This window comes from Schistocerca cancellata, chromosome 1, assembly GCF_023864275.1.
Source record: "Schistocerca cancellata isolate TAMUIC-IGC-003103 chromosome 1, iqSchCanc2.1, whole genome shotgun sequence".
Lineage (NCBI taxonomy): Eukaryota > Metazoa > Arthropoda > Insecta > Orthoptera > Acrididae > Schistocerca > Schistocerca cancellata.
The window spans coordinates 826,975,406-827,001,858 of record NC_064626.1 but is presented as its reverse complement, the minus strand read 5'-3'; the positions used below and the strand labels follow the sequence as shown (position 1 = coordinate 827,001,858).

The 26,453-nt window shown below is 46.5% G+C and overlaps 1 protein-coding gene across 1 annotated transcript in view; it reads left to right on the top strand.

Annotated features, from left to right (window-relative positions):
- Window positions 1-23,330, top strand: part of LOC126188615 (pyrimidodiazepine synthase-like) — a 572,660-nt gene extending 549,330 nt beyond the window's left edge. Inside the window, exons 4-6 of the mRNA XM_049930220.1 lie at window positions 551-683; window positions 1,062-1,177; window positions 22,966-23,330. Of these exons, the coding sequence (XP_049786177.1) occupies window positions 551-683; window positions 1,062-1,177; window positions 22,966-23,088 (372 nt within the window). The 3' untranslated portion in view covers window positions 23,089-23,330. The remainder of the gene's footprint in view (window positions 1-550; window positions 684-1,061; window positions 1,178-22,965) is intronic.
- Window positions 23,331-26,453: the final 3,123 nt, after the last annotated feature.

Genomic DNA, 26,453 nt, shown 5'->3' with positions numbered 1-26,453 from the left:
TACTTGATTCTCTCTGGATTTTATTGAATGTTACAATAGGGTTCGTCAGAATTTCTCCTGTGTCCTTACTCTGAGGACTCTCCATGGGTTGACACATCTAGAATGGACTGATGACTTCATAGTTTAGTCCGCATAACTGCAGCAATCCAATCCTCAGCTCTGGTGCTACTATTGTTTTCAGTGCCTCGATCTTATCACCACGTACTTTCATAAATCGATCAGACGTCTTCAGATGAACTCTTGGCTGTGGGACTGACTGTCTCGCTGTTAAGTCTCTTAACCCACCAACCAATAGAAATTTTCTTTAATGCCTCGTTTATTTGCACCACATACATTACAAACAGATCTTATAAACCAAAATTTCTCGTGACAACTATATCTGTTTTCTGTAAACCACTGTGAAGTGCACGACAAAAGCTATTTTACAAACCTGAAAGAGCGCTTGTATGATGATTCGTGCAAAATCTGCAATATTACATATAGATCCCAGTGCTCTATACATTTTTCTGTTGAATCCTCTGCTTGTTATAATGTAGACTTTTATTTGCAGGTAACGAAGATCTTCCACGAAGCAGTTTATGACAAGGAGAAGCGTCCGCTGGGAGACTACCTGGAGGAGATCGTGGCTGCTCTGCAGCCTTTCGAAGACGAGCTGGCTGCTGGCGGTAACACCTTTTTCGGAGGTCAGTACACGCTCTCATCATCACTTCGTGAAAGGATTTTTGAAATGATTAACGCAGCCGAACAGATAGGATGGTTAAGACTGCCTTCATCCCATCTAATTGTTGCAGAAGGGCCATCTGTATTTCTTCGTTTTTTCTCATGTGCGTAGGCTATGCATTTTGTTTTGTGTATCTGTAATGCAGATAAAATTATTAGCTTGGTGGACATAAAAATTGGATTTATTGATATTTTTTAAACAGCGTGCCTCTATTAGTCTTCGTTCGGATTTTATAGCTTATTTCTGTTTTCCTTGTATAAGTAGCATGAGTAGTGGTCTGAAGTTAAGGTGTAAGAGATCGTAAGGTGATGAAACAGAAACAATGATTGTCTTATTGCAGGCACCCAGCCTGGTATGTTGGATTACATGATCTGGCCGTGGGCAGAGCGTGCCAAGGTGCCCAGCATCATCAACAAGCAGGAGATGAACTTCCCCAAGGACAAGTTCCCAAAACTCGTGAGTATCTAACATCAAGTGTCTGCTGTAGCAAACAACCACCAACCAGTAACCTTGTCAAATTCAAATGGTTCAAATGGCTCTAAGCAGTGTGGGACTTAACATCTGAGGTCATCAGTCCCGACTGAAGCGCCTAGAACCGCTCGGCCACAACGGCCGACAGTTCACTTCTCATGGAAGATATGTAAGAGTTGGATAGATACGGTACACTGTCCTTCATATTACATTTCACTATCTAACAAACCATTAAGAACCCATAAAGTTGGGCATATGTCTGGTGGCATTGAGAATAACAGCTTTTAAGCTGTAAGACATTTAGAGAACCTTGACAAAAGCGACATCTATTCAGCTATCTTCGTTTTCATACGTGAGCGGATGTCCATTTACGACAAAAAAATGTATGGTAAAACTCACATCGGCTGTTCAAGACGCTTCACTGGTAGCTCCCATTTGCCATGATGATAGTGTGTCTTTATTCAAAGCTACGTTGATTGAATTTGTTGTATTTACAGTTTACTCGTTGTCAAAGTATCTCTACTCCAGTAGTCTTGACGTATGTTTTGGTGTGACATACGGCATGTCTGGTCTCTTCATCTACATCTACTCTGCAAATCATATTTAAGTGCCTGCCAGAGGGTTCATCGAACCACCATTACAATTATCTATTATTCCAATCTCGTATAGCGCGCAGAAAGAACTAACTCCTATATCTTTCCGTACGAGCTTTGATTTCCCTTATTTTATAGTGGTGATCGTTTCTCCCTATGTAGGTAGGTGTCAACAAAATATTTTCGCATTCGGAGGAGAAAGTTGGTGATTGGAATTTCGTGAGAAGATTCCGTCGCAACGAAAAATGCCATTCTTTTAATGATATTCAGCCCAAATCCAGAATTATTTAAGCGATTCTCTCTCCAATATTTCGCGATAATACAAAACGTGCTGCCCTTCTTTGAACTTTTTTGATGTACTCCGCCAGTCCTATCTGGTAAGGATCCCACACCGCACAGCAGTATTCTAAAAGAGGACGGACCTAATGTCACAGTAGTAAGAGCTACTATTGCAATAACATTTGTAAACTGACCAAGTGTTGTAGTGGTTAGCGTTCTTGGCTAGTAACACAGGGGTCGCGGATTTCATTGCCAGTGACCACCTCACACACATTCATTCAAAAGAGAGGGGCTATTCCTTCTCATAATACTTTGGGCTGGAGTAACAGGGGTCAAGTAGTCATGAATAACAAAGTATTTCTGGTGATAGAGGAAGGAGGGGACATTTGAAAAAGTACCCCTTTTATATCCATAAGGGTTTGGAATGCCTTGTTGGAACATTAAAATCTATAAAACGATTGTATAAAGGCTCATAGTTGGTAGAAACCAACAGGTCAAAGTAGGTAGGCCTTCAGAAATCCCAGAAATTGAGTGACTATGGTATCATTGTTGAAATGAACACCTCTCTCAACTCCGCTAAGGGCATTGTCACATACCGAGATATCATGGACATGGACATAACAGAACTGAAGCAAGAATGAGCATCCCAGGGAATAGTAGATGTGAAGCAACAAACGCGCAGGAATAATGGAGAAACTGAAAAGACTGCACCTTCCATTGTCACATTCAATTCTCAGAGACTGCCTGAGTATCTAAGGTCGGGTTCCTTCGACTTACTTTTCGGCCTTACATTCCAAACCCAATGTGGTGCTAGAAATGCCAGCGTTTCGGCCATACAACCATGCATTGTGTAGGCGAAACAATATGTGGGAACTGCGTAAAAGCTGCTCAAGACGCTGGGACTCACTCCCCATCTCAGTTGACCTGCATCAGCTGCTCTGGAACCACCCAGTCTGGAGCCAAGACTGCCCTGTTTTTGCTGACAGATGCAAAATACAGGAAATAAAAGCTACCAGGGAGATCCCCTATGCTGCAGCCAAAAAAGAATATAAGGCGACGAAATCCCCTGTCTTCGCCACCTCAGATTCTTCCATGGTGCATAAACCTATTTCCAAGGCGGACACTTCGACACAGACGAAGCCTAGTGTGACTGTATTCACCACAGGTACCTGTATTTATACATGTACATGTCAAGGGAAAAATAGTAAGGACAGAGCAATCCAAGCAGCTGCACCAGGAAAGACCAACAACAGTTCCACAGCGAGTATCCAGAAGGTATAAGAACAGCTGAGTGCCTCTCAGCGCCCTCTCCCCCTCATCCTCGAAAGGACAGAGTGCAGGGAAAGGCTTAAAACATTCAGGTCAAAAGCTGTCCTGAGCGCTGTCAGACGTCATTGCTTCCCGTCTGACCGATGAGGATATCATGGAGCTAGATGCCTTGGATCCAGGTAGCCTCTCCACTCCCCCTTGCTCTCAAAGTGATACATGTCCCCAGTGCAAAGATACAGGTAAATTAAAACCACACCAGTGACATGGCTTCAGTACTACAGTGGAACATGAGTAGGTTCAGGACTCAAGTGGAGGAACTGAAACTCCTAGCACAAGCATGTCTCTTGCTATATTCTTTACAAAAACGTGTTTTTAAAGATACAGATGTCCCTGCGCTACAGGGATATACGCTATACAAGGATGACCTATCGAGGAATGGACCAAGGGAGGTGTCACAGCGTTTCACACTAATATGCACCACTCCCCTGTTCTCCCATTGGCTATTGACTTGCAAGCAGATGCAGTTCAAATTCATGCGTGTCGAAGGATCCCTGTTTGCTCACTGTATCTACCTCTGCAAGATGTACTAGACTCGGAGGCTCTCAAAACTCCCATGATCATTACTCCTCTTGGGAGACTTCAATGCCCATCATGTCCTGTGGGGCTTGATCAATACTTGCCCTCAGGGTCGTGTTTCGGAGGGCACCGTGACGTCTCACGAGCTGTGCATCCTCAACATGGGTACTCACACATTTCTCTACTGCTGCTAGGTCATTCTCAGCCATCAACCTCTTTCTGTTCTCCAACCCTCGCCAACTCTGTTCTGTGCGAGATTATTCATTCCAGTGACCATTTCCCAATACTCCTTCACCTCGTATATGGCTCAGCACTTGGAGTTAAGCCCCCAAAATGGATGTTCAGCAGGGCTAACTGGATGCGTTTCAGCCAGCTGGCTCTGTTCGAACACTGCAACAGCGTCCAAGGGTGGGTGAACTACATCATGCCGCTGACTTCTCCATCCCACAGTCCCCAGGTCATCCTAGGAGGTGACCAGTACCTTGGTGGAGAGATGGGTGCCATTCTGCAATCTGGGAGAGGCGTGCACCTCTTAGACACTTTAAATGCCGACCGACAGCAGACAATCTTAGGGCTTTTAGTCGTGAGGGCCAAGTCTCGACGCGTCATTATGGAGAGTAAGAAAAGAGCGCTCCTCGACCCCATCAATCGTTCCACTTCTATAAAAGTACGAAAAGCGATCTGGAGGATTTCCAGTAAATACAGCCGTTTATCGATAGTAGCAGTGCTGAAACAGGGGTGCCTCCAAACAACCCACAGACACTGCACAGAAGCTGGACAAACATGTTGCACAAACTATTGACAATGTAAGCCAGGATCTGGCATTTCGTCGCAGTCATGCGACTGTAGAGAGGGAAAAGTTCGACTTCAGGTCCAAAGGTTCTGAGGTCTAAAACTCTCCATTTGGGAGTTCTAATCGACACTGACTGAGATTCGTGACATTGCAACCAGTCACGACCAAATCCGGTACTGCATGTTTAGACATTTGCCAGTTTCATCAAAGAAAATTCTCCTCGAATGTTTTAATCTAATGTGGCAGACAGGTAACTTCCCCAAGTCGTGGAGGGAGGCAATTCTGATCCCTCTCCTCAGACCAGGAAAGGACAGCATGTACCAGCAGTTATCAGAGTATTGCCTTAACGAGCAGTGTAGGAAAGGCCCTGGAGCGAATGTTTAACCGTCGTCTGGTCTGGTCGTTAGAACAGGCAAATCCTTAGCCATTGTGAGTGTGGATTCCGAAGATTTCGGCCCATTGTCGACAATCTGACCTCCTAGAGACGGCTATTCAGCAGTCGTTCCTCCGTATGCAGCACTGTATCGGCATATTCTTAGATATAAGTAAGACATATGATACTACTTGGAGACACTATATTCTCACACAACTGCATCATGGGACTTTCGTGGCCATACCCCCCCCCCCCCCCCTTCATATGGTATTTCCTGGGTTTTTGTGGTTGGTTTGTGGCGTTGAAGGGAACAGACTACAAAGGCCATCAGTTGGTCTTTCCTGTCTCAGCGGTTTTTTAGGACCTGAGTTGGTGACACGCTGTCTGATCGATTTGAGCAGTAGAATGGTGTTCCTCGGGGCAGTGTTTTAAGTGTTTCCCTCTTTGTGATAGCCATCAACAGTATCACATCTACAGTAAGGAGTTCTGTACAGCGCTCCTTATGTGTAGACGATTTTGCTGTTTCCTGTTCCTCCTCTCGTGAGTTCTTGTGCCTCATTATTGACTTTAGATTGTCGTGTTTACCACACCTGCGAGACATGAAACCCAGAACCCTGAAGGCACTGATCATAAAGTGCCTTAGGCACAGGTCTTGGGGAGCGGACAGGGCGAGTCTCCTTCAGTTTTATCGGGCTTTTGTGCATTCGCAGCTGGATTATGGTTGCACGGTGTATGGGTCAGCGAGGCCGTCTTATTAGTGTATCATTGGCGTTGTCCATCGTGAGGATTCGGCTGGCCACCGTTGCTTATCGGACAAGTCTCTCACCTAGCATCTGTGCTGAGGTGGGTAACCGCCTCTTACCATCCGGTGCCAGCTCCTCTTGGTGCGTCAGGCATGTAAGTTCCTCACAGCTGCAACTTCACCCGCACACCATACTGTTGCTCGTCCACCTCTGGAACGCCTTTTTTCCAATTGTCCACGAGCCACACTGCCATTTGGGCTTCACGTGCAGTGTGTGCTGGAGTCACTCGGTGTGGAGCCAATACGATCCCAAATCCAGGGTTTTAACTGCCTGCCGCCCTGGTTGCTGGAGAGGCCCAGAGTGATTTGGTGCAGTGGAGGAGAGGTAGCACTCGTGCTTGTATTTTTAATGCGATATTCTGACATTTTATGAGTACCACGACCATGTAGCTGTCTTTACGAATGGGTCTAAGCAGGTGGACTCTGTTCGTTGCTCCGTCGTTTTCCCGGATTGTCCTCAAGGTCAGACTGTCTCCAGAATTTACCACGTTTGACGCAGAATTACATGTGGTCTTGCGAGCACTGGAGCAGGTAACTTTGTCCCGGTGCTAGATTTCTCGTCTGCTCAGATTCTCTGAGCACCCTTTACTGTCTCGACCGTTCGTACCCAGCAGATAAAGTAACCCAGGATATCCAGGATGCCCTCCAACCAAAATGAATGGGGAAGGTGGTGTCTTTCTGCTGGGTACCTGGGCACATTGGAATAGCGGGGAATGAAAGGGCGGATCGAGCAGCCAAGGAGGCGTGTCGTGAGCCTCTGGTACATCAGTGTGCTGTCCCCCTGCATGCTGTCACCTCGCTGTTGAGGTACAGAGTCACGTGCCGATTGGAAGACGAGTGGCTGGCAGTGGCCAATAACAAGCTCTGTGTCATTAAGCCCACAACTCGGCAGTGGAGCACTTACTTCCAGCCACGTTGGTGGGACGAGGTCCTTCTTACTCTTCTTCGCACAGCCACAGCCCTATCACACATGGATTCTTATGCCGGCGAGAGGCATTTGATGCGTGGTGCTTGTGGCGTGGAGATCACGGTGCGCCTCATTTTATTGTGCTGCATTTTATTTGCCGAGCAGCAGACTGCGTTGTATTTGCCGTCTAATTTATGTAATGATCAAACGAATGTGGTTAGGGTTTTAAAGTTTTGTGAATTGTCCAACGTTTTTAACCAGATTTTAGGGTAATTTTCTTAATGTGTGAAAGCATGGTTGGCTCACCCTAGATTTTTGTAAGTGATCAGCCAGTCACATTTCCCTGTGCTTTTGTTTTAGTTCTTCTGTGTCTTGTTTTCTGTGTTTTAATTTCATTAGCTCTCTTCCGTCCTAACTAGTTTTAGTGCATGTGAGTGTGTGTAACGCTACCACCGACCATCTTCAATGGCAATCGTTGCTAACGTTATACCCCTGCAAGGAATTTTTGAAAGTTGTGACCGTGATATAACCAAATGGAAACAGAATAATAAAACTGGGATTCGTTTCCGAAACACTCCAGCAGAGTATAACTACTTAATGGGTGGCCTTCAGGCTATCACTGTCTGTCCTACTACCTCTTGGTCTGTGGCATCTACGAGCTTCTTGCTGATCTTGTCGATGGTACTTATTTCATTTCCTTTGGGTTCTCAGCCACCAAAGTATCTCAGTTAATGAAATTGATGATTATCTTGGTGGTGGGCCGCCACCTACCCCAATGTTCTTCGTGACCCCTCCACATGTGGATTTTCGACTCTATATAAAACCCCTTTTGCTCAATTGTGGGCCACCTGTGGGGAGGCTAGCCTCGTGTACGATAAACGTATTGCAGCAGGGAGACTCCTACCACATGGTGCCCTTCTCTCTGCCTCTCCCGGCGGAGGCCTTGGTCTTGCCTCCACACCAGCTGGGTTCTTCCCGCTCCATTTTTCCCCCTACGTTTTGTTGGGTCTTTTGTGTCTTTGTTTTCCCTTTTCTTGTCTTCTTGCCCCTGGTGTTGTCCCTACAGGCGTGTAGTGCGTGTTATCAGGAAGGATCGGTGCTGGTGGCACGACATCTGCAGCGTTTTTGCCATGTCCCTGCTCTCCTTATTAACCACCCACTCTCTCCTTTTCTCTTCCTGCTGCCCCAATGTACCTTTTACCATTTTGTTTGCCCGTTTATCGTACACCTTGACTGGACTGTATGGTGTTCCTCGCTTGGTTTCTGCTACCTTAGTTCGTAGGACCGCTGACCTCAATGTCTGGACCTCCTCCCCCACTCAATCAACGAAACAGATGCTAGCGAAACCTCCAGGTCGCACTGTTGTATTTGACCACGAGCGGCACGTGTGCGATGTTCTCAATACGTCGCAAGTGTCAGTCATGGTCATAGCAGTGTTCCGCGTGGTCGTGAGCGCCTGATGTCTGAGCCAACTGAAATCGATCGTGGCAAAAAATTCGTGCTCATGTACGTACTTTTGCAACAAAGATAGTCGAAGTGTTTCTTGTTGAGTGATAGTCATACACTAAAGAGAACTGTGAGGAAAAATAAGGACAATAGCTGCAAAAGTCACTGCAAACTGAATGTCGCACTCGCAAAACCCTGTCAACACCAAAACACGAAGGAAGTGGTCCTGAAGCCAAAAAACCAGGTCTAAGGAGTAATGGAGGGAAGTGTTGCGGTTGGATGTGTCCTGTTTTACACTGATTACACCTTATGGCAGAGTTTACGTTCAAAGAGTACAAGATGGCTCGTGTTTGTGATTTGGGCAGTCATATTATCATATACCATGGAACCCATGGCTACTTTGTAAGGCTGTATTACTGTCAAAGTTTTGGCTGATCAGGGCCATCGTATGAACATCATTTGCTCCCAAATTATGAGGCTGTATTCGAAGACGATAGAGCCCCTGATATCACAGTTCGTATCGCCCAGGTCTTGTTTTGTGGGCACGAGGATGATTGATATCCACTTTCATCGTTACCTGAACTTGTTCTAATTTGGAGGAAGAATGGTATGAAATACTGTAGAAAATAGTATAGGTACTGTATTTATCCATTCCAATACGACTTGAAGTTGATTTGAATACTGTGTTCCTTAATCGTATTAGACATGGTAATGTGTGGTGTTCGTGGTGGTTCCATAGCTTTGTCCAACACCTTGTAGGAAAAGTTACTGTCGCGGCCCTAGAGGAAGGTATTTTCCGTCATCACCTTCTGCACTCGTACTGTGAGGAAAAATCACGCACTATTTGAACTGGAATGTGACCTAGTGACTTAAACTAGTTAATTCTCGTTACGGCCGATTAACATGTTCGCCTTGATGGGTAATAGGAACTCCATTCCTGTCTGTTTTCATGTCACTGCTAGTAATTCTCAAAATTGCATCTCTGTATTGCTCGCTGAGTAGCCCTCAGATGTTGAACGCTTTTCGCGCTAAAAGTCCGCTTCTGAATTTCATAAGCCAGGACCAGTAACAAAGAGATAGACCATCAGACTCTTCGGAAAGTTACTTTTCAGAAATATTGTCAATAGATATTTAAACTTTTTAATTTCTTTTTTGCTTCTTCTGAGTTACTGTAAATACAGAAACTCAATTTCACTATATATATATATATATATATATATATATATATATATATATATATATTATGTAGGCAACCTAACAGTTTGTGGCGGATATTATTTCTTGTATTACCATTTCATTCAGCTGTTTTCATGACTTCACTGTTAATTTCTACTATTTTCTATTCTGTATATTCATGGAACAATCTGATTACAATGATATTCAATCGACTTTCAAGCTTGCTCCGTTTAGTTCTTCCGTTCGTCGTTTATCTACATTTAAGCCAGTCTATTTTCTGTATATACTCTTCTGAAAGAATGTGGCACAAATAAGTCGTTTTTCACGGCAAACTTCACTACTGTATGACATTTTCACTATATACAAAGTCTTCCACGAAAGAATATTTCTTTAATTTTCGCTCCTCTCTCGCACTGAAATCCCACTTTATTATGCTGTAGTGTTATCTTCTACCGTTTATCAGTTTCTGTAAGTGTTGGTACCTTCTAACCAGAATGTACGTTGATGTAAAAGTATTTGAAACAGCGGCGTGACAATACTGGAGAACCCAGAAAGGGCCTGTAACAAATGTTCATAAGTTTTTCTTAGTAAGAAAAGGTAATTCTGAAATGACTACTATACGTAATAACTTGTGTGACTGTTACGTACTAAAAGTAAAATGGTACGCTTCTGTTAGTGAGAACGATTTAGAAGAGTCTTGAGAGGCTTAATAGGCTCCATAGAGAGCATGTTCAGTAACCATTTCATAGGTCCGTGAAGTATGGCTAAGATGTCAGCGGATGGGGGCTTAGGTATGCAATTCGGCAGACTCGAGGAAACGCTTTGCTACTGCAGTTACGGAAGCAACAAACCGTAGCGAAAAGCTGTACAATGGTCTACCTTTAATTTTATAAAATGGTTTCAACTGTTGATAGCTTTGGACCAAAAGATCGTAGGGAGAAAATGAGGGAAGCAGAATTAAAGAGGATATTGCAGCACCTGGCTGAAACACGAAACTGTTTCGTGAACGCAGACGCGCGACCTAAAGTGACAGATGGGTTGGGGGAGAAGAGGGGCATGGGCCCCATCTGCGCTATCAGCACGTAAAGCGGCTGAATCTAATAAACTTTGTTGGCCTCAACTTGCGGCACCCTCGCTCCCTGTTAAACACTCGCACACAACTCTCATTGAACTGAAGGTCTGGACAGCTTGCGCAATGGCACTGCTTCATTCAGTTTATCCTGTATGCTGAAACCTCGAGTCTCCTCCGTAAATCATGCGGCAAACTAGTGGCCACCGTGCCCGCAGTCGTTATTTCCAAGCAGTTCTCATCGAGAAAGCTGTTAGTGTTTTCTGCAAGCTCTAAATCGAATAAACAGTGGCACAACATGTTAAACCAGCAGCTTAATACTTGAAATATTCCATATTTTCGTTTCACTTACTCATAGCAAGCTCTGTTGCCGTTTGTCCACTTCCTCGAACTATTGTAAATAACGTAACTGAGCAATCTTTCCAGATGTGATAGATTCTGCGACTCTCGAAAGATGTGTAGCCAGCATGTCACATGACTTTTGCAATATAGTATTCTCTAGGCCCTCGCATACTTCGTCAGATTCTAATAACGTACGTTACTGCATAAGAAAGCTAATAACATCTCATCCGTTTAAGCAGACAAACGGGTAGGAGTTTCACAAATGCTCACCAATTTAAATGAACTTTAGTACTAATTTTCGCAACAGCCGTCCTTCTGAACCATTCAATCCATTTGACACACAGACGTGATATTCTTCGCGCGCGGTTTGTGTGTGTTTGTGTGTGTTTGTGTGTGTTTGTGTGTGTTTGTGTGTGTTTGTGTGTGTTTGTGTGTGTTTGTGTGTGTTTGTGTGTGTTTGTGTGTGTTTGTGTGTGTTTGTGTGTGTTTGTGTGTGTTTGTGTGTGTTTGTGTGTGTTTGTGTGTGTTTGTGTGTGTTTGTTTGTGTGTGTGTGTGTGTTTGTTTGTGTGTGTGTGTGTGTTTGTTTGTGTGTGTGTGTGTGTTTGTTTGTGTGTGTGTGTGTGTGTTTGTTTGTGTGTGTGTGTGTGTGTTTGTTTGTGTGTGTGTGTGTGTGTTTGTTTGTGTGTGTGTGTGTGTTTGTTTGTGTGTGTGTGTGTGTTTGTTTGTGTGTGTGTGTGTGTTTGTTTGTGTGTGTGTGTGTTTGCGTGCGCGTTTGCGTGCGCGTGTCTGCGTTTTGGGACGGGGGGGGGGGAGGAGAGGGGAGAGAAGCACACTTTCGTTACAAAGCATATCTTCATAAATTAACTAAAACTACTGAGAGAAGCTGATACGCTGCCAAAATGGAATTCTTTTAGATAATACGAGAAGACCTGAGATTGTATAGTGATGCTATCTTCTTACAAATTCTGTTAAGAATCCTTCCTGTCGTCATTAGAATATCCCATCTTAGCTCTTTTTGATGATGCATTTCTACCTAGTACCTGAGATGTGCATGAACAGTCACTGTGGCAGGCGATAATCGTAGCAACAAAATGAGGGAGGGGGAGAATGAGGTGGATCCCCGTACTTATTCTGGGTGTATAGATTTGGAAGAAAGTTCACCACCGACTAATTCAGGGCAGTGTATAGTTAATTGATCAAATATGATTTTCTAACAGGGTAATACAGTGTCTGCATGGAGGCTTACTAAGGAAGCTTTGCACGTGATATATAGACAGGTTTTCAACTTGTTTGAGGAGTTAAATAGGCGGATCGCCGCCCATTTTCATGGGCGAAGGCGCATTCATAATTAAAAAGTTAGTGCTCCCCAGTTAACTGTGATAAGACTTTCTGCTGCTGATTTGTTAGTGGCTTAACAGATACTGTTAGTTGAAATTACATAACTCTGGCATATGTGTGAGTTATCTGTGGAGAATTTCAATAATATCGAGTCGGATACCGACAGATCTCCTGCAACAAAGATACAAAAGTACTTACCAATGTAAGAAGTATGAAGTAAAACTTCTCGTGAGACACAAAGATGTCGGTGACTTAAAAGGCATGAATGGAACGCAACTAGAGATACACGTTATGAAAATACCAGTTGTAGAAAGTTTAGTGTAGATTAGATAGATCGTACAACGTAAGCTATCACGGCTGGTACTGACGTCACTTAAGGCTTCCGGGCTGATAGGCTATGGTCGATGTACAGAACTTTCTCCTGAAGCTTCCTCTCCGACAGCTGGAGGCATCTTCATAGAGTCTGAAGAGAAACATTGGGAGAAAGTTTCATACATCGACCACAGTCTGTTAATCCGGATATTTTAAGGAATACAGATTAGGTAGAGTTGGAATACAACACAAATGCAAGACTTTACTTTGTTTGTAGGACACTAGTTTACTGTACTTTGTTTGCGTACGAGGTTCCTTGGAAAGCTATTGCGCTTGTACGATATATGATGGAATACTGTCCTGGTACAGAGTCCATCTCAGGTCGTACGTGCTGGCAATAAGGATCGAATGAAAAATAGGACAACGCGAATCATCACAGCCTTGTACTGCATTGTTTGGTATGGAACTGGGGACCCAGAAACTGATAGGCTTCGCCCCCGTCATAGCCCTCAGCGGTTCACAACCAAACAGGCTACAGCAGTCCACTCACCCCACCGCCGCCCCACACCGAACCCAGGATTATTGCACGGCGTGGCCCCCAGTGGACCCCCTCGGGAACGTCTCACCCTAGACGAGTGTAGCCTGGTAGAGTAATGATGGCGTACGCGTACGTGGAGAAAGTGTTTCCGCAGCAATCGCTGACTTAGTGTTACTGAGGCGGAATAATCTGAACTAGCCCGCATTCACCGAGGCAGATGGAAAACCGCCTTAAAAACAATCCACAGACTGGCCGGCACACCGGCCCTGGACGCTAATCCGCCGGGCGGATTCGTGCCGGGGACCGGCAAACCTTACCGCCCAGAAAGCAGTGCGTTAGACCGCCGGGCTAACCGGGCGGTCTGTCATAGCCTTACGTGCTGTGCACTAAAATTTAACAAACGCAAAGAAGCACCATACATTTGTGTCCCAAATAGCTGTGTGGCCGGCCGCTGTGACCGAGCGGCTGTAGGCGCTTGTCTGGAACCGCGCTGCTGCTATGGTCGCAGGCTCGAATCCTGCCTCGGGCGTGGATGTGTGTGATGTCCTTAGGTTAGTTAGGTTTAAGTAGCTCTAAGTCTAGGGGACTGATTACCTCAGATAAGTTCCATAGTGCTAAGAGTCATTTTTTAGTTGTGTGGAATGACTTATCTTTGCGATAAGTTCAAAGCCTGATTCTGGCATATTGTATAGACACCTCCCCTCCCGTAGCACTTGACTACGTAATCAGCCACTGAATGCATGCATGCATGCAATACTGTCTCACTACCTAGTACCCCCCTGCGGGTCCGGGGATTAGAATAGGCCCGAGGTATTCCTGCCTGTCGTAAGAGGCGACTAAAAGGAGTCCATCCCCCTCACGGGGGTAGTTAGCGCCTGCGTCCGGAGACGGACGGTTCCACGACCTATAATCGTGGTCCTTTTGGTTTTTCACTTCTCGTTTCTTCCTTCCTTTTGTTGGTTCCTTTCTTTGCTATTCTCCACCTCACTGTCTTCCTTACTCTTTCCCTTGACTTCTCCTTGCCTTCTCATTGCCTTTTTCTCCTTGCCTTTTTCTCCTTGCCTTCTCATTGCGTTTTTCTCCTTGCCTTCTCATTGCGTTTTTCTCCTTGCCTTCTCATTGCGTTTTTCTCCTTGCCTTCTCATTGCGTTTTTCTCCTTGCCTTCTCATTGCGTTTTTCTCCTTGCCTTCTCATTGCGTTTTTCTCCTTGCCTTCTCATTGCGTTTTTCTCCTTGCCTTCTCATTGCCTTTTTCTCCTTGCCTTCTCATTGCCTTTTTCTCATTGCCTTCTCATTGCCTTTTTCTCATTGCCTTCTCATTGCCTTTTTCTCCTTGCCTTCTCATTGCCTTTTTCTCCTTGCCTTCTCATTGCCTTTTTCTCCTTGCCTTCTCATTGCCTTTTTCTCCTTGCCTTCTCATTGCCTTTTTCTCCTTGCCTTCTCATTGCCTTTTTCTCCTTGCCTTCTCATTGCCTTTTTCTCCTTGCCTTCTCATTGCCTTTTTCTCCTTGCCTTCTCATTGCCTTTTTCTCCTTGCCTTCTCATTGCCTTTTTCTCCTTGCCTTCTCATTGCCTTTTTCTCCTTGCCTTCTCATTGCCTTTTTCTCCTTGCCTTCTCATTGCCTTTTTCTCCTTGCCTTCTCATTGCCTTTTTCTCCTTGCCTTCTCATTGCCTTTTTCTCCTTGCCTTCTCATTGCCTTTCTCTCCTTGCCTTCTCATTGCCTTTCTCTCCTTGCCTTCTCATTGCCTTTCTCTCCTTGCCTTCTCATTGCCTTTCTCTCCTTGCCTTCTCATTGCCTTTCTCTCCTTGCCTTCTCATTGCCTTTCTCTCCTTGCCTTCTCATTGCCTTTCTCTCCTTGCCTTCTCATTGCCTTTCTCTCCTTGCCTTCTCATTGCCTTTCTCTCCTTGCCTTCTCATTGCCTTTCTCTCCTTGCCTTCTCATTGCCTTTCTCTCCTTGCCTTCTCATTGCCTTTCTCTCCTTGCCTTCTCATTGCCTTTCTCTCCTTGCCTTCTCATTGCCTTTCTCTCCTTGCCTTCTCATTGCCTTTCTCTCCTTGCCTTCTCATTGCCTTTCTCTCCTTGCCTTCTCATTGCCTTTCTCTCCTTGCCTTCTCATTGCCTTTCTCTCCTTGCCTTCTCATTGCCTTTCTCTCCTTGCCTTCTCATTGCCTTTCTCTCCTTGCCTTCTCATTGCCTTTCTCTCCTTGCCTTCTCATTGCCTTTCTCTCCTTGCCTTCTCATTGCCTTCTTCTCCTTGCCTTCTCTGGTCTCCGCCTTGGCGTTTGAGACAGTCTGTCCTCTTTCTCCCTCTCTCTCTTCTTTTTCCTCCTCTTCCTTCCTCCCTGTGCGTGTCTCAAGGCCGACCCACGCGTTCGCACGCGTAGCCGGTGACGGGGTAACGCGTAAGTCCCCGCCCTGGGTAGACATGTAAGGCACGCGCGTACCCCCTGGTAAAGGCCAGGCCCGGGGAGGGGTGATTGCCTGAGCTGATACCTTCTGACCATGCCGATTGGTCCCTCCGTCTGTTTCTCGGGAGGTGTGACCTGAGGTGTAAACATTCACCTAAGGCGGGAGTGCCCTCTGAGAGGGTCCCCACAAGGAAGGAGCGCGCCATCGGAGACGCTGGCAATCATGGGGGATTCCTCCGCAATTGATTCTACTCCATCTGTCTCGACTTCGACCCAAAAACGGAAACGTGACCAGCCAACAGTGACAAAAGTACTACCGCCTGCCCCACAGTTCCTCGTAGTTTCTCGCACTGAGGACGGAAAGGATTTTTCCTCTGTCAACCCTTTTGTTATTCAGAAGGGCGTTGATGCCATAGCCGGATCTGTCAAATCTTGTACCAGGTTGCGTAACGGCACCTTATTACTAGAAACAGAGAGTGCCTTTCAGGCACAAAAACTGCTTCGGGCCACCCTCCTGTACACGTTCCCTGTCCGGGTGGAGGCCCACCGAACTTTGAATTCGGCTCGTGGTGTAGTCTATACTAGCTCCCTCGACGGATTGACTGACGAGGAGCTTCAATCTTTCCTCGCTGAGCAGGGCGTGACGGCTGTCCATCGGGTCATGAAAAAGGTCAACAATGACCTTGTACCGACCCGGACACTTTTCTTGACCTTCGATAGTGTTAAGCTGCCATCGCGCATCAAGGCAGGCTACGAGGTTATTTCTGTTCGCCCCTATGTCCCGACACCTACGCGCTGCTACCAGTGTCAGCGTTTCAATCACACTCGACAGTCTTGTTCCAATGCGGCTAAATGTGTCACTTGTGGCAGGGATGCCCATGAGGGTGACTGTCCACCTCCGTCTCCTCGTTGTGTGAACTGTCAGGGTGACCATGCCGCATCCTCCCGCGACTGTCCTGTCTATAAGGACGAACGTTGCATCCAAGAAATTCGGGTCATAGAGAAAGTGTCCACCTCGGCTGCTCGCAAGCTATTGGCTAGTAGGAAGCCCACGCTGCTCCCAGCGGGGAAATAAAGTACTGTCCTCGCCTCTCCTCGGACTACCCGGGAGGTAGCAACCCAGACATGCGATCTGACCTTCAGCACCACGGTCGTCCGTTCGGCCAGTGCTAAGATCGCGCGGTCGACGTCTCCTCTTCCTTCCATCACACCAGACACCAGCCACTTCCTCAGCTTCTGCTAAGTCGAAGACCCCGAAGTCAGATGCACGGTCCTTCAAGAAGGAACCATCCCGTGCAGACTTCCTCCGTCCCTCGACCTCCCAGCCTTCGACCGGTACTTCCACCAAACGTCCTTCCAAAAAGGCGCATAGGAAGCACAGTTCTTCTCCGCCACGGCGCATTTCTTCTCCTGCGCCACCCAGCGGTTGCCGCCCCAGGCCGTCATCCGTTTCGCCTGGCCGCACCGCCGGTAGCCGTATATCTGGCCGTTCACCGGCGGAGGAAGCTCCCCCTCCCGGCCATCCTCCCGAGATGGCCGATGACCCTATAGACCCCATGGACGATGACTGTCCGCCTACTGATAGCGGCGGCAGTGCTCGCTCGAAGCCAGGCCCTAAGCGGCCTTCGAGGTGACCCCTTCTCTCCTCTTCCTTTTCTTACGATGGCACTTATTCACTGGAATATTCGCAGCATTCGCTCCAACTGAGAGGACTTGAAGTTGCTGCTCCGCTTGCATCGTCCGCTCGTCGTAGCCCTCCAGGAAACGAAGCTACGCCCATGCGATCACATTGCCTTGGCACACTACACCTCTGTGCATTTTGACCTACCCCCTGTGGTCGGTATCCCAGCTCATGGAGGGGTTATGTTGCTGGTCCGGGATGATATTTACTACGATCCCATCACGTTGCACACCGGCCTGCAGGCAGTTGCCATCCGCATTACTCTCCCCACTTTTACGTTTTCCTTTTGTACCGTTTACACTCCATCGTCCTCTGCCGTTACCAGGGCAGACATGATGCAACTCATTGCTCAGCTACCTGCACCGTTTTTGTTAACTGGAGACTTCAATGCCCACCATCCCCTTTGGGGTTCTCCAGCCTCCTGCCCGAGGGGCTCCTTGTTCGCAGACCTTTTCAACCAGCTCAATCTTGTCTGCCTCAATACTGGCGCCCCTACTTTTCTTTCGGACACATCTCATACCTATTCCCATTTAGACCTCTCCATATGTACTCCCCAACTTGCACGCCGGTTTGAGTGGTATGCACTTTCTGATACATATTCGAGCGACCACTTCCCGTGTGTTATCCATCTCCTGCAGCATACCCCCTCTCCGTGCTCCTCTAGTTGGACCATCTCCAAGGCAGACTGGGGGCTCTTCTCTTCCAGGGCGACCTTTCAGGATCAAACCTTCCCAAGCTGTGATCGTCAGGTCGCACACCTCACGGAAGTCATTCTTGCTGCTGCTGAATATTCCATCCCTCATCCTACTTCTTCTCCACGTCGCGTACCGGTCCCCTGGTGGACCGCAGCATGTAGAGACGCTTTACGTGCTCGTCGACGTGCTTTACGCACATTTAAACGCCACCCTACAGTGGCGAATTGTATCAATTATAAACGATTACGTGCTCAGTGTCGTCGTATTATCAAAGAAAGCAAGAAAGCTAGCTGGGCTGCTTTCACAAGCACCTTCAACAGTTTTACTCCTTCTGTTGTCTGGGGTAGCCTGCGCCGGCTATCTGGCACTAAGGTCCACTCCCCAGTTTCTGGCTTGAAGATCGCGAATGAAGTCCTTGTGGCCCCTGAGGCTGTCTCCAATGCCTTCGGCCGCTTTTTCGCCGAGGTTTCGAGCTCCGCTCATTACCACCCTGCCTTCCTCCCCCGCAAACAGGCAGAGGAGGCTAGGCCACCTGACTTTTGCTCCTCGAATTGTGAAAGTTATAATGCCCCATTCACCATGCGGGAACTCGAAACCGCACTTGGCCGATCACGGTCCTCCGCTCCAGGGCCTGATTCTATTCATATTCAGATGCTGAAGAACCTTTCTCCTGCGGGTAAAGGTTTTCTTCTTCATACATACAATCGCATCTGGATTGAGGGACATGTTCCCGCATGCAGGCGCGAGTCTATTGTTGTCCCGATTCCTAAGCCGGGGAAGGACAAGCACTTGCCTTCCAGTTATCGACCTATCTCACTTACCAGCTGTGTCTGTAAAGTGATGGAGCGAATGGTTAACTCTCGATTGGTTTGGCTGCTCGAGTCTCGAAGCCTACTTACCAATGTCCAATGTGGATTTCGTAGGCGCCGCTCTGCTGTTGACCATCTGGTTACCTTGTCTACCTTCATTATGAATAACTTCTTGCGGAAGCGCCCGACCGCGGCTGTGTTCTTTGATTTGGAGAAGGCTTACGACACCTGTTGGAGGGCGGGCATTCTCCGCACCATGCATACATGGGGCCTTCGCGGTCGCCTCCCTCTTTTTATTCGTTCCTTCTTAATGGATCGACAGTTCAGGGTACGTGTGGGTTCTGTCCTGTCCGACACCTTTCGCCAGGAGAATGGGGTGCCACAGGGCTCAGTTTTGAGCGTCGCTCTCTTCGCCATCGCGATCAATCCAATAATGGATTGCCTCCCAGCTGATGTATCAGGCTCCCTTTTTGTGGACGATTTTACCATCTATTGCAGCGCGCAGCGTACACGTGTCCTGGAGCGCTGTCTTCAGCGTTCTCTTGACCGTCTTTACTCCTGGAGTGTCGCCAATGGCTTCCGTTTTTCTGCCGAGAAGACGGTCTGTATTAACTTCTGGCGCTACAAAGAGTTTCTCGCACCGTCCTTACGACTTGGTCCCGTTGCTCTCCCAATCGTGGAGACCACCAAATTTTTAGGCCTTACCTTTGACAGGAAACTTAGCTGGTCTCCACATGTGTCATATTTGGCCGCCCGTTGTACCCGTTCTTTAAATGTCCTCCGTGTTCTCAGTGGTATGTCGTGGGGAGCGGATCGAACCGTCCTACTTCGTCTATATCGGTCGATCGTCCGCTCCAAGCTGGATTATGGGAGCTTCGTATACTCCTCTGCACGGCCATCCATCTTACGCCGCCTCAACTCCATACAACATCGGGGTTTACGACTTGCGATCGGAGCATTTTATACCAGTCCCGTAGAGAGTCTTCATGCTGACGCTGGCGAATTGCCACTCACTTACCGGCGCGATATACTGCTTTGTCGGTATGCCTGTCGGCTACTGTCAATGCCCGACCATCCGTCTTATCGTTCCTTTTTTGACGACTCTCTTGACCTTCAATACGGGTTGTATGTCTCTGCCCTGCTACCCCCTGGAGTTCGCTTTCGTCGCCTCCTTCAACACCTTAATTTTTCACTCCCTGCAACCTTTCGAGTGGGCGAGAGCCGCACGCCACCTTGGCTCCAGGCTCAGGTCCGCGTTCACCTTGACCTCAGCTCGCTCCCAAAAGAGGTCACCCCCGGTTCGGTCTACCACTCCCGTTTTTTGGAACTTCGTTCGAAGTTCATCAACATGACTTTCATTTATACAGATGGCTCTAAGACCACTGACGGGGTCGGGTGTTCCTTTATTGTCAGGGCACAAAGTTTCAAATACCGGCTCCATGACCATTGTTCGGTCTTCACAGCTGAGCTCTTTGCCCTCTACCAGGCTGTTCTTTACATCTGCCGCCACCGACATTCTGCTTATGTCATCTGCTCCGACTCCCTGAGCGCCATCCAGAGCCTCAGTGATCCGTACCCGGTTCACCCTTTCGTACACCGGATCCAACGCTCTCTTCAGCGGCTGGTGGACGTCGGTCCGCCGGTTAGCTTTATGTGGGTTCCTGGCCATGTCGGTATCCCTGGGAACGAAGCTGCAGATGCCGCGGCCAAGGCTGCGGTCCTCCAGCCTCGGACAGCTTCTTGTTGTGTCCCTTCGTCCGATTTTAGCAGGGTCATTTGTCGGCGCGTTGTGTCGCTGTGGCATGGCGATTGGGCTGCACTTACCGACAACAAGCTTCGGGCCTTAAAACCTCTTCCCGTGGCTTGGACGTCCTCCTCACGCCCTTCTCGGCGGGAGGAGGTCGTTTTAGCAAGGTTACGAATTGGACACTGCCGGTTCAGCCATCGCCATCTGCTGACGGCTGCGCCTGCGCCGTTCTGCCCATGTGGGCACTTGCTGACGGTTAGACACATTTTAATGTCCTGTCCAGATCTTAACCAACTGCGCCTCGATCTTAAACTGCCTAATACTTTCGATGCAATTTTAGCGGATGACCCACGAGCAGCTGCTCGTGTTCTTTGTTTTATCAGTTTGACGAATCTCGCTAAGGACATTTGATGATGTTGTTTTTTAATCCTATGCCTGTCAGTCTCTTTTATCGTGTTTTCCCTTTTAGTTGTTGTTGTCAACTTGTGCCTCGCGGTGCATTCTTAGAGTAGTCAGGGCGCTAATGACCATTGAAGTTGTGCGCCCTAAAACCACAAAAAAAAACTACCTAGTACACTTACTTTGTCTGTAACTAAGAGGGGCGTTGCACAAGTAATGCAAAAATTTTTCTGAAAGCAGGTTTTATTCAGAACTCCAATATACCATACAATTCGCCCCCCCCCCTCCCCTCTTTTGACTACGAAATTCTATTCTTCAATGCAGTCTCCGGTAAATGTGACAGTCTCACATGTTACTGGAGGGCCTGCATCGCCGCGTCTTACCACTCCACTACTCGACGGCGGAACCAACGCCTGGCTGCATCAATAACCTCCACATCATCCACGTATTGCTTCCCATGGAGAGCATCCTTCAATGTGCCAGACAGGTGGAAGTCTGAAGGTGCGAGATCCGGGCTGCAGAGTGGATGAGGAAGAACAGTTCAATGAGGTTTCGTGGGCTGCTCTCGGGTACGCAGACTTACGTGAGGCCTTGCGTACTAACGGAGAAAGAGACGTTCGTCTGTTTTTGTGGCGAACTGAAGTAGTTCCTTCAGTTTCCCGAGGTTAGTACACTGGGCTAATTGATCGTTGCACTATGAGGGAACATCAAACAGAATAATCCCTTCAGAGTCCCAAAAGATCGTCGCCATGACTTTAGCGGCCGAGACTGTGGCTTTTAATTTTTTTTCTTCAGAGGAGAGACGGTGTGGCGCCGCTCCATGGGTTGCCATCTTTTCCGATTCGAAGTGATGAACCCATGTTTCATCGTCTGTGACGACATTTGACAGTCATAGCCTAGTAACGCATAAGCAATTATTCCGCACAGATGATCCCACGTTGCTCTTTACGCTCTTTAGTTAGGCGGCGAGAAACCCAGAAGGCACACACGTCCGAGTACCCTAACAAGTGGACGTGTTAGTGTTAGTGTTGTGGGTTGGCAGGAGAGCCAACACCGGGTATGAGAGGAAGCCGAAAGGCACGCGTTTTAGCTCACGCAGGCTGACGTGAGGTCTGGAACAGGACAAGGAAAACGGACGTAGCTGGTGGAATACTTAACTTTAATCCATTAATGATGAGCGTCGCTCTTGACTGTACATGACTCAGTATCAATAGTAACTGGTAATGGCGCCTTGCTAGGTCATAGCAAATGACGTAGCTGAAGGCTATGCTAACTATCGTCTCGGCAAATGAGAGCGTATTTTGTCAGAGAACCATCGCTAGCAAAGTCGGTTGTACAACTGGGGCGAGTGCTAGGAAGTCTCTCTAGACCTGCCGTGTGGCGGCACTCGGTCTGCAATCACTGATAGTGGCGACACGCGGGTCCGACGTATACTAACGGACCGCGGCCGATTTAAAGGCTACCATCTAGCCAGTGTGGTGTCTGGCGGTGACACCACAGTTAGCACTACCAACAGACCTCCAGTCGAGGAGAGAGGCGTTAATGATAGGCCAATCACCTCACGTTCCATCTCTGCAGGAGTCACACCTGTGTGCGGCCGGCCGGTACACGGGACATGGGACAAGTTTGTGCGACCTTGTTTGCGATGATGAGACGCCTTGCTCAACGACTAGCTGTGCTTTTGTTCATTGTCTGATCTCCGGAAACATTTAGCAACTGCCGCTGAATATCTGTGATGCTCTGGTTTTCCACCAAAAGAAACACAATGATAGTCCTCTGCTTGGAACGCACCTCCGTAATAGAAGCCATTTTGAAGGTTACATATAGCGCCGCCAGCTATCGGAACTTCACGAAACTATAAGGGCTGAAGCAAGAAATGTCCCACAGCAAATACCAAAGTTTTTCAAACGAAATTGGCAGAGAAAAAATTTGTTGCGGTACTTACCGAACACCGCTCGTATATTTTGCCTTAATTTGTGATTTTGAGAATGCCTAGCAGATGTTAAAAAATGAACTAAAATAGCATTTGATTCACTACGTTAAATTCTGTATTTTCTCTCAGGATTATATTCAACGATTAGAATTATGTAACACACAATACAATATTTCATCGTCCATAATGCTTAGCTTTTAGAATCTCATTTGCAATAGTTGCCGATAACTCGTAGTAGTCGCATCTGCAAGTACCTCCAGTTAATTACTTGGTACGGTTTCAGCTGGCGTGGCGCGACGCCATGAAGGAAGACGCAGCGGTGAAGGCGCAGGCCGTGGACACGGAGCGGCATGCGCGCTTCAGCAGCGCCTACGTAGACGGCACACTCGACTACGACAGCGTCTAGACGTTCGACCCTCTACCTGGCCGGGAGGGCGCCACCAAAAGAACATGACAATAAGGCGGCGGGACAGCAGTGGCCGCTGCGATGGCTGCGAGCTCTGTCTAGCTAGTACTGCAACGAGGGAACCAAATTGCTTCAGCATGATTCCAATCAACTTGTAATAGATATATCGCTTTATCTAGATTTTCTTACATATTTATAGAAACTATATCATCTGCTTGGAAGAATAAAATTATTGCAAAATTCTGATGCGTATTATTAATTAGAGTTTAATAGTACGAACAGGAGTGTAGCCCAACGACTAAGTTACTTGGCTAATGGTATGCTTGCCTGCATTAAAACACTGGGTGTACATAAAGTGCATGAACACTTTCAATTATTTATTGCACAAGAACTAAACATTGTAGAGATATCATACATCCTGCATTTTGAAGAGAAACTCTGAAAGTTTTACAAACATTCGATATGTGAACCATGAGTGACCCGGCAGACGTCGTTACGGTAATCGAATGTTTCTCGTGCGCACTCCACATTCCCTTCACTCACACTGGGATGTCTACTTTCCTTTGCCGGGCACAAGCACCCCGTCGTAACGAATTTGTTGTGCCAGTGGTAAATGGCCTTCTTTGTGGGTGTCTTCTTATCGTACTTGGTTCTAAACGTCCGTTGAACAGCTGTAGCACACTTCTTTTTGTCGAATTCCACCACACAGAAAGCTCGCTCCGCACTTGAACTCGCCATGTTTGCGACTAGCTCTGACTATCGGAAAATTACCAAACTACGCTGTGGCGGTACACATGAAAAAAAAACTTTCGTGGGTTCTCTTGAAAATGACATATGTATGATATCTGTACAATTTTTGGTTCTTGTGTAATAAATAATTGAAAGTGTTCCTTTACTTCATGTACATCCTGTATTTTAAGCATTTTTTGAATAGTACATTTCAGTGACATCATTTTGTGACTGATTCCTGGTAAAAGTAGTAAAACTGTAAGTTGCCAATGGCCCCCAGTCTTTAAGACACAAGACTCAGCATTGACTGATGGGATGGAGAAGCAGAAAACAAGTGAAGAAATTACTGAATTATAGAAGAGGAAGTGTACTCACAAGAAATGTTGTTTCATCCTTAAAAAAAGGGTAATAACTGGCTCACTGGTAAACGTCTTTGCAGTTATTGGTCACCTCTCTAGGTGTGTAATGCTGTATCTTTGTTTGGAAGCATCAGAATTACTATGATGTCACAAAACGTATTAAATTAGTGATGGTTTGGGAGGGTTTGGTCTGTCAGTGTGGTGTTCCCTGTACACAAAGCATCTTCGGTTAGAAATTGGTAGTGCTTATAGAATTTGCTATGAAGTCATTTATATGACGTGACGTCATTATTTAAGCATCATGAAGTTGAGACGTCGCGATGCGACGTTATCGTGATGTGACGCGACATCATGCTGCGATACGTCATGACGTTGACGCTAAGCGATGTTGACGTCGGGGCAGCACACAAGTAACTGGGTAAAATCTATACAACTGTGGAAAATATGAAAAAATGAGAGTACAAATAGACCTCGAGTGACACGACTTAGCGTAATTTGTAATTAACAATAGACACAGCCTAAACGCTTTCCTCCGTGCTGCCCAGCTTCAGTCTGCCCCAGTTGTAAGAGATGGAGTTGGGGAGGGGTGGTTCCATAGCAGTGATAACTAATTCAAGCACATACTGCATCGTGGTTGCCTGAAAGCATCATGACGTTAGCCCGATGTCAGAAACTGCGTAATTGCATAAAATACGAGAAATCTGAAAACATACGTAAAGGTGTGAAAAATTTGAAAATACGAAAATGGCTGAAACATACTTAAAATTTGGAAAATATGAAAACATGTAAAACTGTGGAAAGATGAGAGTACATATATATATATATATATATATATATATATATATATATATATATATATATATATATATATATGCCAGGGTGTGGTCTGTGTTGGTGCCTCGAATGACGTAATATTAAATTGTTATTAACGAGTACAACTCAAGTGACGTGATGTAACGTAATGTGTTACTAACAAACAGACGCAGGCTGATCCTGTCTCTGCGCTGCTCAACTGCTCAAATGTCGCAGTTATAAAAGATGGAGTGCAGGAGGTGGTCGATCCTTGTTGGTCCCATTGACTGACAGGGGTTTCCCTCCAATTTTATGTCATTTGACGACTATGGAGTTACATCATGATCTTGAATATAGCTCACAAAATTGGTATGTGCCCGTATGCCTACTGATAACCTACATCTGCCTGATCACTCTGAAGATTCCCGAAAGGTGAACGGCCAAAATATTATGAGAAAAGAATTTATACAGCTGCACGACCGAAATTTAATGGCTACTTCTCCTGAGGTGCCTACTGCTGTTCACTTGAGTAGAGTGGACATGCGTAAAAAGGTTAGTCACAGAAACTGGACAGACACAGAGGCATAAGAAAGGTAACTTCGAAGAAATTGGAGGCAACAGAATTTCATTCAGGAAGGATCAAACAGAAAAAAAAAACAGAGAAAGCAAGGAATGCAGCAACATGTCAGTTGGAAATGAAATCAATGAGGAGTACAAGGAAACAAAAGTGAAATGGCTTTTGTGAAAGATGTCAGGGACTAACTTTCATGGTGGTAGAGGGAGCTACATAGGACAAAAATTGTGCAGGCAAACAGAGTGAAATGAATACAGCATAAAATTAACGACGTTGGATGTGTTACTCCGAGCCAAAGAGACACAGGAGAGGAAATCGTGACAGGGTGCACCAAACCATTAAGAATATTTATGGCGAGGAAAATGTAATTATTCAGTATGAGAAAAACGAAACACTGGAAAGTGTTTCGCCAGAAAATGTCTAAGGCAGGCATCCCATAATGCCTTTGTAGTTTAAGGGTTCTTCCATTTGGTCTGCAGAGGCTTTGATTTTGTACAATGAATCAGTTTGAGGAGCATAATGTTTGACTCATTGGAACATTGGAACGAAAATTTTGTCACCATTGAATACTTATAGACGGAACAATATTTTGCCAGTGTGTATTTATTTGTAGCATGAGAAGAGGACGTTACTCAAGAGCAACAAATGTGGACAACAAGTGATTAGATTTGAGACGAATACTCTGATGTGGCCAATCGAACATGAGAATTTGTCCAAGGCGAACTTTCGCAAAACCCCAGGGAAAAGATATTTTGATGTACTGGTACTGTAGCCTATGTTTTTACCCACACTTCAACCTGTACCGGGCATTTGTCAAGACTTACGTGTATAAATATGACGTACACACGGTTTTGCTGTTACAGGTCTTGTGAAAATAACCCATGACTCCACCAAATACTGCTGTCATACAC